This window comes from Elephantulus edwardii, unplaced genomic scaffold (assembly GCF_000299155.1).
Source record: "Elephantulus edwardii isolate Elephantulus edwardi_28Jun2011 unplaced genomic scaffold, EleEdw1.0 scaffold00018, whole genome shotgun sequence".
In the NCBI taxonomy this organism is placed as follows: Eukaryota; Metazoa; Chordata; class Mammalia; order Macroscelidea; family Macroscelididae; genus Elephantulus; species Elephantulus edwardii.
This window is the reverse complement of record NW_006399768.1, coordinates 9,598,399-9,612,683: the sequence shown is the minus strand read 5'-3', so window position 1 is coordinate 9,612,683 and position 14,285 is coordinate 9,598,399. Positions and strand designations below refer to the sequence as shown.

The window sequence follows — 14,285 nt, the reverse complement described above, 5'->3', positions numbered from 1 at the left end:
GACTCGAGGGCACATAAGAACAACAACAACAACTGGTCGGATACTCTGAAAATACACAATAAAAGTCAGTAAATGCTTCATCAAAACTCATTCAAAAAAAGAAAACACAAAAAAAAGCCCCAACTTATTCCATTTGAATGAGAACTGACTGATGATTGAGCCTCCATTGGGTTTCTGAGACTAGAGGGAGAGTTAAACAGGATTGATCATCTTTCTCCTGTAGAGCAGGTGGATGTGAACTCCCACAGTTGTGAACTTTAGTCAAACAGCACAATTTCCTACTGCCCAGGCCACCAGAGCTTGCTAGTAAAAACTTTATTATTTTTTAATTACTTGTAAAATTATGAATAGGAATGGGTCAGGTATGTTAGACCTGAAAATGACATAATTTGGGTTACCACTGAAAATAAAATAACATGAAGTTAGATTATAGAAAGGGTCCTTCCAAAGTTAGATACTCTGAACTTAAGCAGAAACTACCTCTACCTGTAAAAGACATTATTAACATCTTACAGCTATGAGAACCAAAAAATAGTGTTATGTTTTGTGTTCTGATTCACTTGTGAAGCTGTCATTAGTGCTCATCTCTTCTTTTAGTTCTCAAATATGAGATAATGTCCTACTTTGAGACCACAGAAGAAATGTCGCTAGTTCTCAAATGAGTTCTGTACCCTACTTTATTTGATACAACTAATACCGGGGAAAGTAAATTTCTAAAAAATACTTTAACCGGTCGGGGAGGTGTGGGGGGATTGTGTACCAGGGAGGGAGTCTTTCTTTTACTTTTGAAAGAGAGGAGAGAACTGGGGGGCGGGGGAGAGGGCTGGGCAGGGAGAGAAGTGCAGCAATGAATGAATGGAAATCCAAATTCTCTGTAAATGTTCATTAAAATTATTAAAAAAAATACTTTAACCATAATAATTCTCAGAAAGCTAGCTTTTATTTCATTACTGTAAGGTAAAACACTGTAAGGCACATCCTTTTTTTAAGGTAAAATAAAAGTAAAGGCCAACAATTTCTGACATAAGGAGGAAAGATGGATGATAAGGCAATTTAGAAAATAAATCAGATCCAAAAGCTGTTTTTCTTTTCTGAAGTCAAAGGTCATGTTACAAGGCTTTTAGAGCTCCTTAAAATGGCCGAACAGGATTGCAGGATTGGCAAATCACAACTGATTTTTTTTTTAATTTTTAATGCTGATATAACGATATGAGTCGGATTTACCTCAACAGTGGTTGGCTTGAAGTGCCATGGGGCGATGGTGATTTAGGTATGGGACAAACCTTTACAAAACTGTAAGCATCTGAAAGTGAATGTTTTACTTTAGCAATGCAGTGTTTACAGAGCAGAGCCGACTCTCTGTAAATTATATACCAGATGTCTGGGAGCTAGTGTTTCTAAATATAGTCCAGATCATCTCCTGTGTAGCTACAGAAGACTATAACAAGAATTTGATTTGCATAGTGTTAAGTGGAAGATATATTGTAAGAAAATTTTATTTTAAATCATTTATGAGCAAGAGTTAAAATGAACTTTTGTGGGTGTGTCTGTCTGTTTTAACCATGCTTGGTTTGCTTTTATTTCAGATAATTAACTAAAGATTAAAAAAAGGGGTAAGATTACTGGATTGTTACACATGAAGATATTTTCATTGCTTATAAATATATCTAATAGCATATCAGTTTAGGAAGATAAAACTGCTAATTTCAAACATTTGAATATAAATGAAAACCTGTTGTTATAGACTCAATTCAGACTCTTACAACAATTGAACATTAATAAATTTTACAGTTTGAAGCAGAGCAATAGAAAAGAGGAATTAAGAATTAATTAAAAATAAAATATTGGTATATGATATAGTATCCTTTGATTTTTGCATGTTACTAGGTTAATTATGAAATTCTTCTAAGGAATTAAAAGCAAGTAAATGTTATCAGGTTACTTAAAACTGAAGTATGCAGAATTCAAAACAAAACATCGAAGTTTTCCGGTTGGTTGTTTTGTTTTCAATTGAGTAGTAGGCATGTAGGAAGCTCAGATGGTCCACCAGCAGCTCCACGCAAGAAAGACCGGCAATCTCCTCTCTTGCTATTTACAGCCTCTGAAAACCCGCTGAGTGTCAGCTGTAAGTCCATTCTGACTGGATGACAATGAGAGAGAAAGAGAGTGTATGCGTGTAGTATAATTCACTTAATAGATAGTTTCATAATTTCTTACTTAAAACTAAAAAAAAAACCTCTCAAACTCACTGCCATCTAATAGGTTGGTTCCAATTTATAAAGGTCATCTATTAGGTTTCCTTTTCTGTACATGGCAGCAGGATGAGATTGCCCCTACCCCCAACCCCCTGCCCTGAGCATTTCTTACTTAGAAAAATGTCGGTAATGGTACTTGTAGCTCATTGTTTGTCTGCAATTGTTTTATGTGGTTTAATTAATCTGACAGATCTGAAAAAATCTTTTTGGAAACAAATTCTGTTATTTACGGTTTGAGTTTCCTTAGTTTTAAGAACGAGGGTTGATTGTTCCCTAGGTTCAATATAAAGCTATTCCTTCCCTCCCTCTCTCCCTTTCTTCCATCTTTTTTTCCCTCTCCTTATTCTCTTTCCTACTCTCTCTTTTTTGTCTGTCTCCTAGCAAGCAATGCTAAATAGCATGGAATACTAATATTATTTTGATGGACAAACCTATTAGTCCTATTAGAGCTGATAACTAGAGGTGTGGGGAAGGGATATGAAGTACCTTTCAGTTGCAAATATTGTCACCTTTTCTGTCCCTTTAAATGTAGAAACACTACAAGGGAAGTAGTCCAGTGTGAATTCAAAGGGCTCTTTCTCTAACATTTTCCCAGTGCGGGCATCTGGCTAATTGCTATGTTAGCAATTGGTAATGAAAGAACAGGCTGTGGTAATGAATCACTGCCATATAACTGAGCATACATCTTTCAGAGATAAATTAAAGATAATAAAATTTATTAAGCCATTATGCAGGATTAAATACATGATCCTTATAAATATTGTGATTATTTAAATCCAAACATAAATTTAAGCATTAATTACTTAAGTCCTTATTAATTTGCCATTTCTATGCTGTTAAATTGAACACTGTGGTCTGACATGTGATCTATTTGGAAAGTTAACATTGTCATTTCAGTTACTTTATTTTTTTCTGTTGTTATTTAGTTTCTGTTGTTATCTAGTTTATTTACAAAATTCGAATACATTTTTTTCAGACTAGATTCTTCCAATTTCTCTCATGCCCCACCCCCATCAAATTGTACATCCTCATGATTAATTCACCACCCGCTGTATTTTTGTTGGTTTTTCCCTCCTCTTTTTTACAAACTGTTATTTTTACTGAAAGTTTACAGGAAAATTAGATTTTCATTCACTCATTGTTGCGCATTTTCCTTCCTTCCCCCTCCCTCAATTCACTTTCTTTTTTAAAAAAATGTTCATTATTGTATCATTTCCTTTCTCCCTCTTCCTTTTCCCTCCACTAGTCCACTTCCAATACACCTCTTATTTTGGACTGTTGTCATACATGTAATGCCTTACCTCTTACTTTGTTTATTTATAATAAAAACTTATATATATAGATAGATGATAGATAGAGATATAGATATATCTATATATATATATATACATACATATCTCCTAAAATATTTAAAATATTTGAAAGTCTCACTCTGCAATCAGCTTGCTTACTCTAATGATAAAATTGCAGATATGTATGCTTTTGAAAGCTTCAGATTTCTTCTTAGAACCTGTGCTTTGAAATACACTCATTCCCCAAAAATGTATTACTTATGATGGTGAATTTTTTTTTACTCAATTAGAATATAATGTTCCAACTTCTTCCTAGTTATTTGTTATTAACTACCAAGTTTTGTCCCCTCAGCAAATATTTATATTGGTATGCAATACTAAAGTTCTGCTTTTGAGATATAATAGGAGTATTGCATGTTAGAAAGAAATAATAACACAAAAGCTAACAACAGTGACTTTTCTTCAAGTAGAAATTAAAAGAATTGAATGTCTGGCATATGCATTTTTTCTACCTGATCAATAAATAGTGCTTCTTAGAAACCTGAAGTGCACATACATATAAATAACTCAAATCTTAAAATGCCGTTTGAGGGGGAACTGACTTATAGCTGACCCTCCAGTGAGTTTTTAGAGATTATAAGTCACATGGGAGGAAACTGCCCATCTTTCTCCTCTACATGTAGAAAATGAAAATGTACTTTAATGTTCCTTTGAAATTTGCAGTGTTCATAGTGATCATTGTTATTGTTAAAAGTCCCAATTATCATTGTTCTGGAGATACTAACTGGAATTTGTACCATCTCTTTATATATAGGTCAAAATTTTCCTATGGTATTGATGTGTACTAAATTGTATCATGCCACTGTAACTGCCTACTGCTTTCACTAAGGACAAAATAATCTTTAGGTTGAAGTTAATTACCATGGCGGCATTTCTGACTTATGGAGTCTACAAGAATGCTTAAGTAGAATTGCACTCATGGGGTTTTCAATGCTGTGACCTGTCAAAAGGTTTCCAAGACTCTCTTTCCAGGTGCCTCTGAGTAGATTCCAAGTTGGGGTTTTGGGGTTTTTTTTTGTGGTTTTCTTTTTCTTTCTTTTTTTTTTTTTTACTAGATATAAGCACTTAACCATTTGAACTGGAAGTTCTGTTGGACTAGTGGCTAACTTATGTTGGTAACCAAACATTTGGTGATTCAAATCTTCCAACTACTATGTGGGAGAAAGATGGGCATTTTATGTAATATTTTACAACATTGACAGTCTTACAGGGAGTAGGAATTGACTTCATGGTAGTGGGTGTATGTTTAGTTAAAATTTCTTTCTTGTTGTTGTTGCTATTGTTTGCCATTGAGTTGGAACTGGACCTCTAGCTGACCCTCCAGAGGGTTTTCAGAGGCATTAAATCTCACCAGAGAAGATTGCTCATCCCTCTCCCACAGAGCAGCCGGTAGATTCAAACTGCATGCCTTTGGGGTTGTAACACAGAGCTGGGGGTTAGGCCCTCAGAGCTCCTTACTCCTTAGTATGTCTCATTTTTAATCCACTCTGGTGGAGCTGGGTCCAACTGAGAGATCCGTCAGATTCTCAGATTGTAAATCTTTACAACAGGAGTTACTTCTCTTTATCCTTTAGAGCAAATGGTAGGTTCAAACTGCCAACCCTTCTTTAATAGGGTACTACACTATCATGGCATCTTGTTTCATTTACCTTTGCAAGTGTGATATCCTTCTCCAACAACTGGCCTCTCCAACAATATGGTCAAAATATGTTTCACCATATTTGCCTCTAAGAATCATCCTGATTGTGCTTCCTCCAAGATAAGTAAAAAAACACATCCAGAAAAGATGTGGGATGAATAATTGTTCTCTGCTTTCTGTATTGTTTTATTATCAATTCTTGGTTTTCTTTCAGGTATAATATTTATCACTACAGAATTTATCTTTCTACAATCCAGAGTTTCCTCTTCCTCCAAAGGCTATCAGAAGCACTCTCTATAACAGTAAAGTACTGAGTAAAGTTCACACTTCTTCAGAAAGTCTTGAAAATTTGAACTTATTTTATATAAATGTAAAGACCTTTAGTTGATAATAACTGGAATTTCAGTAACTTGTGGAGGAGGAAGTACATCATGAATGACCCAAATACCTAGCTTTATCCAGAAATTTGTATGCTTAGTCACATACGTTTGAAAAAATTATGATCTAAATCCATTCTGAACACTCTCCAGTTTGTTAATGAAGATTGGTTGTATTACGTTTGTATCTTGTTCATAGTTTTGGCTTTTCTGACTGTGGAATACACCGTTTATGCAACCATAAATACTTATGATTTAAGCTGATTTATTTATACCCATGTCAGAACTTTCAGAATGTTATGAAAGCTAAACTTATTTTAAAAATAAACTCTACTGTTTCTGAGTTTAATGGAAACATGATATATAGTCTTGTAGAAAGAGCACAGAACGCGGATACTGTAAATTAAAATTTGTGAGAGCTGGAAGGACCCCAGGAAGAAGTTTCTAAGTCTACATCCTTAAATGTAAATGAGTAGATATTAAATTTTCCACTGCATCTTCACAACTCAAATCAGCAGATTTCGGACGGTAGTTTACATTTCTATAAAATACTCTTTGTGAGTTTGAATATAAATATCTTTCATACCACACAATCAAAGGCTGCAGGACTGCTCCCAGATGCCTGAAACTGACTAACAGTTTGCATTGATTTGCATCATGAGGTGTTCTGTTGCTTATATCTATAGACCAGGTACCATTATTGCTTCTGGAAAGATCTCTGAGGCACATTTTATATATATAGTAGTTAAGTACTCTGCATATTCTAAAAAGTGACACTGTAATGTCTTGGTTAGAAATACTGGTTTCTGACTCTTTTGGCTAAAAATAAAATTTCCTAGTATTCTTACAGGTACTTGGAAATAGTGACATTGTTAAGAAGGCAGAGGCCAGGGTCAGATTTTGATCTGTTTTATATAGGATCACTATGAGTAGTAATCAAATAGATAGCACCTAACAGCAACAACAGCAACAATTTAGAAGTGTCCTAATCACTGTGTTGACCAGAGTCTGAGTAGTTTGTATTATAGAGGATTTAATTGTGTCTGTTGTTGTTGCTTTATGCCATCAATTTGACTATTACTCATAGATGACCTTCCTGTGGATTTTTAGAGGCTTTAATTGGCAATGGAGTAAGTGACCCATTTTTCTCCTCTATGGAGTACCTGGTGGATTTTAGCCATCTACAGTTTGAGATAGAGGCATAACTCTTTACCCACGAGGCCCCCAGAGCTCTCTGATTGTGTCTATTAAGGTTCACTAATAGTACTAAAACAAAAACAAACAAAAAACCACAAACAAGTGCTAATGGAACAACCACCTTCAATTCCCCCTTGAAAAAAAAAACAGCCTTTAGAAAGGATTGGGCTTGCAGGACTCCCAGCTCTGATCCTGTGCCTCCCTGAAGCCACCAGTGTGACCATTTCCCAGATGTCACCTTCTAGAGAATGTCTGCCTGTAACTCCCCAAATAGCAACACACTTAAGCAATTTCCTACACTTTACCTTTTCTTTTATTTTTAAATAAATACATTTTCTTCTCTCACTTTTTTTTTAATATTATACTGGTTTCTTTATAATATTTACTTATTTTTTGATAGTTAAATGCAGGACACGTTTATTAAGCAGGAGAAACATTCTCATGAGCGTGGCCCAATTTAGGAGATAAAGAGGTGAGGAAGGACTTTTTTTTAAATGGCTAAATTCCTACATACAAAGAAATAACATGCTATGATGGCTGTCCATGGTGGACATTGTTTGGTGGAGCTCCCAGTTTAAGACCCAGTTTGGAAGCAGGAGTGGCATCCACTTCCTAAACCACACGCCTCTGGAAACTATGAACCTGGAGAAAAGACGATAGTTATAGAAAGGCTTCAGGCCTTTTGTTCCTAGGGTCGCTATGAGTCGTGCTCAACATGATGGCAGTCAACAACAACAATAGTATTAAAGAACCTGATTATCACTTTAAAGACTAAGGTGTACCTGACTTAAGCCATCATGTTTTCAATTGTTTCATATTCATGTGAAAGCTGAATATTGAATGAAGAAGAGCAAAGAAGAATTGATGCCTTTGAATTATAGTGTTGGTGAAGTATATTGAATATACCATGGACTGCTCTTCAGGAAGCTGTACCGCTAACCCAAAGGCCACACCTCTCTGGAGCTTTTTATCCACCAGCAGCTCCACAGGAAAGAAAGATGGGAAATCTCCTTCCATGTGATTTGCAGCCTCAGAAACTTGCTGGAGGATCAGCTTTGAGTAGGTTTAGACTTGATGACAATGAATAAATGAGTGGGCCAGACGAACAAACAAATTTTTCTTCAAAGTCCTTTAGCCAGGATGCTCTTTAGAAACAAGGACAGTGACCCTTCACTTCACATACTTAGGCTATGTTATTAGGAGGGGCCAATCCCCGGGAAAAAGGTATCATGCTTGAAAAAGCTAGGACTCAGTGAAGGAGAGAAAGACCCACAGTTAGATGAATTGGCACAGAGTTTGCAGCAATGGGTTTACACAGCAGAGTTTGTGAAGATGGCATAGGAATGGGTAGGTACATAGGGTTCCTAGGAGTTAGAGTCCGTATATGGGCACCTAACAACAATGTTAAGGTTTATTTGGGGTCACAGATTTGTGTTTTCTTTCTTATTTTCTGACAGGTTCGTGGGCAGATCGATCGCCACTCCATGAAGCAGCAAGTCAAGGTCGTCTTCTTGCTTTGAGAACGCTATTATCACAGGTGAAATTTTATATATAGCTTCAGATATGTCCCACCTTCCAAGAGCAGTTATCTAAATAAACTGATTTAAATATAATGTTGCTGCTTAATAAATTGTTTTACTGCCTTTGGGTTTTAACTCATATAAGACAATTATTCCTTGTTTATCTTTGAAATATATATGTATGTATATGTATATATATATATATTGCTCTTACCTCATACCTTAGTTTGTAAAATTTCTAATACAGTATAATCCTTCATCAATAGATATATTCAAGTGGCACTTCAATTATTACTTAATGTTGTTGTTGTTAAGTGCCCTCAAGTTGTAGATGACTTATAGCTACCCTATGAACAAAAGACCTGAACACTTGTATAACTTTCATTGTTTCTCCAAGTTCATAGAGTTTCCAGAGGCAAGCTATTATGGAAGTGGATGCCACTCCTGATTCCAAGCTTGTTTTAATAGGGGAGCTCCACCAAACATTGTCCCCTATAAGTAACCATTCTCACATTTGACACATCAGTGTCACAGTGTTTAGCATCGCAGCAACCATGAGTTACCTCTGTGCACCAATGGACAGACCAGGGCTATACCACTTAGAAGAATGATTAACCAAAAACAGTTAAAGCCAGACTTGCGGGTTGCAGGCCTGAGGGCACAAATACCTTTTCCAATTGGAGGCAGAATTACAATCAACTCACAGCCAATGGCCAGTAAACAATGCCCCAGAGTCTCACCAGAAGCAGAAATCAAAACCTCTGTAGAGTCAGACTGCTGAGGAAGACTAGCCACCTGAATCCCAGACCCTTACTGATGAATAAATGACTTTTTAAATAGGAGGCTGAATACAATCTCTGTACAAGTTGTATACTCTCCAGCTAATGGCAGATTTAATTCAGTCATAAAATACTCAAAAAAGAATTAGGCCAGATGAATACTTTTTTCCATTATGCCAATCTGTAATATGCTCTGTGGATTTGACCATAAAAGTTATAAACATTCATTTCTATATCTGTTTGTTTATTCATTAGAATTACCAGAGAAAAATTCAAATAACTGATCAAATCAGAAAATAATCTGGTTGGGTCTGTCATTCTTTGTAAGTTTTCAGTATGATTAAAATGTACTTATATCTAGAAACCACTACCCTCATGGTTATCAGTGTAAAAGAGCAAAGAAAAAGGTACCAACGATGCCTGGAGGGCAGGAACTAATAAATTAAAGGAAGGGCTTTATTTGTGCTTGTTAACCAGATGCGGTAAAATACATTTAAAGTAATTCACTACAGATTAATAAACTCTTCACTGTAGATTAGTAAACACGAGCAGGCTTGAGTTTACCTTGTTTTCTAGGCACTTCGTCCCTGTCAGGGATCTTTTTAATTTTAAAAATTGCTGTAGGGTTGGAAGAGAGAGAACAGAACACTTAGAAGCAGAATCTTTGATGTGAAGAAAATTGTCAGGTTAGTAAGCACAAGTAAACCCAGGCTTCCTTATTTATGGGTAATTTGACATTAAATGTCGTTTGGGAATCCTGACTCTGAATGGGCATTTGGGAAGAATCAGAGCTTGCCTGATCTCTGCTTGTTCATCTGTAAAATAAACTATAGAACAAAATGCTCTTTTAAGACAAGTCAGTCTATGATAGCCATGTGACTGTGTTTTGCTTTCCTCGTCACTTGGGGTGGAGGGAAGAATCTATTAAAAGGTTACTAATTTTAAAGGGTAATCCCTTAGAAAGGGTCATGCAGTTCTTTGAGAGGAGAGCAGTGTGAGGCTATTTCTCAACATGTACCTTGTGTTGACTAGCAAGTCAGCCAAGTAGAGTCTAAGGCTGCCCCAAAGTTAAAGTGAAAGGGGATCCTGGCCTACTCAGTTGCTCTATCACATTGCACATGGCAAGTGGGATTAGCTCTCCATGGTTGACTGCTGCTAGCCAAACTGCTGAAAAGATCCTGGAGAGAGTAGGGGGAATTGTGGAATGAAATGCAAAACCAAAATACGCCCAACTGACTCTATGGCTTTTAGTTACCCTTTGAATCTGGAACAAAACTCGCGCCATGGCCCAATTTTCAAACAATTTATAGACCAATATCATCAGGGAAGCACTAACTTTTTGGAATAACTAACCATATAAAGTCAAAAGAGTCATATTTACCCAATAATAAAAGCCCAGAAGGCAGGAAGTGGTAGGGTAGGAGTACAGGAATAAAGAGGAAATAGAAACCATGAAAATACATTGTGGAGGGAAAAACTCCAAAATAACCATTGTGGTTCTTGTAATTGATATAGAACAAAACGCATATAATTGGTTGGTTGAAAAACCAATATGCTTTGTAAACTCTCATTCATACCACAATTTAAAAAAAATTAAAAATTACTACTTAGTTGTTCTGCTGAAAGAAAGATAGGCAATCTCTTCTGTATGTTTCACAGCCTCCAAAAATCCACTGGAGGGTCAGCTATGAGTTGATTCCAACACAAAACAACATTAGTGCTAAAGACGTGGGATGATTATTTTCTTGCTTTTAAGATTTTTTATGTCCAGTATGCTATTACAAATTATCGAATATGTGATCTGAACATTTTACCATGAACATGATTGTTGGTAGATGGTGAATTACCAAAACTAGCAAGAAGGCAAAGAAAAATGCAAACCCTTATACCCTCGGGAGCTCTGGTAGACTACTGGTAAGAAGCTGTGCTGCAGTCGCAAAGGCACTCAGTTCTAATCTGCCAGCACCTCAGTGGAAGAAGGATGAGCAATCTCTTTCTGTTCAATTAACTGCTTCTGAAAAGCCACTGGAGGGTCAGCTATAGGTTGACTTCACCTCGATGGCACAATAATAGCATTTTAATTTTGCTAATTTTGAAGCTCCATGTCTCATACGTTGGGCAGATGGCCAGGAGGTGCAGGTCCTTGGAGAAGGATGCCATGCTCAGAAGGGTGGGGGGACAGCAAAGGAGAGAAAGACTCTGGATGAAATAGATTGACACAGTAGTTGGAGTAATGGGTGTAGGCATATCAGAGTCAGTGAGACTGGCTTAGGAGAGATCAAGCTTCAGAGCTGTTATACATCGGGTCACTATGAGTCGCAGGTAACTTGATGACACGAAACAACAACTAAATATCATGAGTTAGAATAAAATTTTTAAAGGTGTTTACATAGTGATGTTGTTGTTGTTGTTGTTGTTTGGTGCCATCGAGTTGTAGACAACTCATAGCGACCCTATGAACGAACAGCCTGAGCACTCTTTGTACATAGAGTTTCCAGAGGCAAGCCATTTCAGAAGTGGATGCCGCTCCTGCTTCCAGGCTTGATTAATCGGGAAGCTCCAGCACACACAGTCCACCACGGGTGCCAGTTACCATGACTGGCACATCACTGGCACAGTCTTCAGCATCACAGCAACCACGAGTTACCTTTGTACAGCAACGCACAGACCTGTGCTATACCACCACAGTGTTAGAATAATTAAAAATAACAATATAAACATTTTCTTTCCACTGGATATTGTTATAATAATTGCTTTATAGACATCACCTCATTTAATCTTGAAAGCACAGCTGTTGCATAGAGGAGTCATATACAAACTTGTGTCTAACTGGTTTTGTAGTCAGAGCACATAAACTAATCATATCTGTTCAGTGACAAAAATTCACAAATCAGCTTACTACATTTTAAGGTTTGTTATGCCTTTTGCTTAACCTTGTTGGACCAATCGCTTATATTAATAGCAATACTGGCGAAGAAGGATTGATGATGCAAATGGTTAAGCACTCCACTGGCTGGCTAATCTAAAATTTGGCAGTTCAAACTCACCCAATAGAACTCTCTGCAGAAGAAAGAGGGAAGGAGAATGATGGAGGAAGGAATTGATTGTTTACTTACTCCATCTCCACTTCTATGTTTATGAAATGTCATGTCAGGGAAAGAACTCAGACAAATTCATTCAAGATGCTCTACTTCCAGGAATAAGTAAAGATTACAGTCAATAAAGTACAATGAAAAAGTTTTCTGCCAGATGAGTTGGAATTGACTCCATGGTATCTAGCAGTCAGTATCTTTTCCCACTGAGTGGATTCCAACTTGCCACACATGTCAGAGTAAAACTGTGTTCTTTAGAAATTTCAGTGACTCAGAAACAGATCTCCAGGTTTTTTGTCTTCTTAGGTCAGTTGAAGTCTCCAACTTCTCAGCAGTGTCTGCCACCTAGAACTAGCTCCAATCAGGAAAAGTTATTCAACTTGTGTTTTTGCTATGATCAGTAACTCTAAGAACAACAGAATGAAACATTATCTGGTCCTGCCTCATCTCTAGAGCTCTAGTGATGTAGACCATAGAAAGCTGCACTGCTAATACAAAGGAAACACCTCCCTGGTGATTTGAATCTACCAATGGCTTGTAGGGGAAAAGATGGGCAATCTCCTCCCATGCTGTTTACAGTTTCAGAAATCCAGTGGAGTTCCAGCTGTTCCTGATAGCATGTCCACAGTATATTGGTCACCATCTTCATTCCTAAGCATCATTCTGGCTGTACTCGTTTGTTTGTTCTTCGGAGAGTCCACAATTTATTCACTATTCTCCAAACTATAATTCAAATGCACCAGTTCTTTTTCAGTCTTCCTTATTAACTGTCTACTTTTCAAATGGATAAGTTGTTGTTGTCATTGTTATGTGCTGTCAAGTCGCTTGTGACTCAAAGCAACCCCATGTACAATAGCCCTGAAACCTGCTCTATCCTGTGCCAACTTTACTGTCTCCGACACACTTATCCTTATTACCCCCGTCACTGAGTCAATTCATCTCATCGATGGTCTTCCTCTCTTTCTTCGTCCCTCCAACCTTCAAGTCTTCAAAATATTATGACTTACATAAGTAGCACCTTAGTTCTTTTTAACATTTTGAAGAGATGTTTTGCATTTTCCCAATGCAATGCAGCGTTTGACTTCTTGACTCCTGTCTCCAGGATATGGTTTGTGGATTCAAGTAAATTCTCGATAGTTTTAATTGTTTTCTCTATTTGATCATTATTCTGAAATTTTAAAAAAAAAAAGCCAAATCAATGACAGTGACAAAAAACATTGTATACAGGTAAAACATTAAGAAAGCAAAATTGAATGAAAATATGTCAGAACCTAATAAACCATATTATTAAGACCATTTCAGATCTAGGTATGATGACACTACAAATGGTGTTGTTGAATAGTCCTGAACTTGGTTCAATTGGCAATCTCTCTTTAAACTATTTACCTGAAAGTCTTTGTTCTTTAAAATATATTATTCTCTAATTATTTTAAACAGATTGTTTTATATAACTTCTTCATCTTTCAAAATTATTACTGTCATATTTAGGGCTATAATGTAAATGCAGTAACCATAGACCATATCACTCCGTTGCACGAAGCCTGCCTTGGAGATCATGTGGCGTGTGCCCGGACTCTTCTAGAAGCTGGAGCAAATGTAAGTACTTTTAACCATTGGCGATTTAAAATCTACTCAGTAACTAATGGAAGCAGGAGCGGCATCCACTTCCGTAATAGCTTGCCTCCGGGAAACCTATGAACCTGGAGAGAGGATGAGAGACACACTCTCATAGGGTCGCTATGAGTCGCCTGCGACTCAACGGCACTTAATAATAAGTGACTAATGAAACGACTTTCTATCATTTTAGTCTTTTCTTTTTCTTCTCTGATTTTTTTTCTTTCTTTCTCAGTAGTGTTTTGGTTTTTTTAAATGTTGTTGTTATTGTTATATGCCATCGAGTCGCTTGCGACTCATAGAGACCCTATGTACAACAGCCCTAAACTTTGCTTTGTCCTGTGCCAATCGCACTGTCTCTGACACTCCCATACCGATTATCCCAGTCACTGAATCAATTCACCTCATAGAGGGCCTTCCCCTCCTGCACTGTCCCTCTACCCTCCCAAGCATGATGTCC

General features: G+C 36.9%; 1 protein-coding gene across 1 annotated transcript in view; it reads left to right on the top strand.

The window, feature by feature from the left end:
* The window catches only part of ASB5 (ankyrin repeat and SOCS box containing 5), an 85,743-nt gene that overhangs the window by 62,453 nt on the left and 9,005 nt on the right, over nt 1-14,285 (top strand). Inside the window, exons 2-3 of the mRNA XM_006882221.1 lie at nt 8,278-8,357; nt 13,700-13,807. Of these exons, the coding sequence (XP_006882283.1) occupies nt 8,278-8,357; nt 13,700-13,807 (188 nt within the window). The remainder of the gene's footprint in view (nt 1-8,277; nt 8,358-13,699; nt 13,808-14,285) is intronic.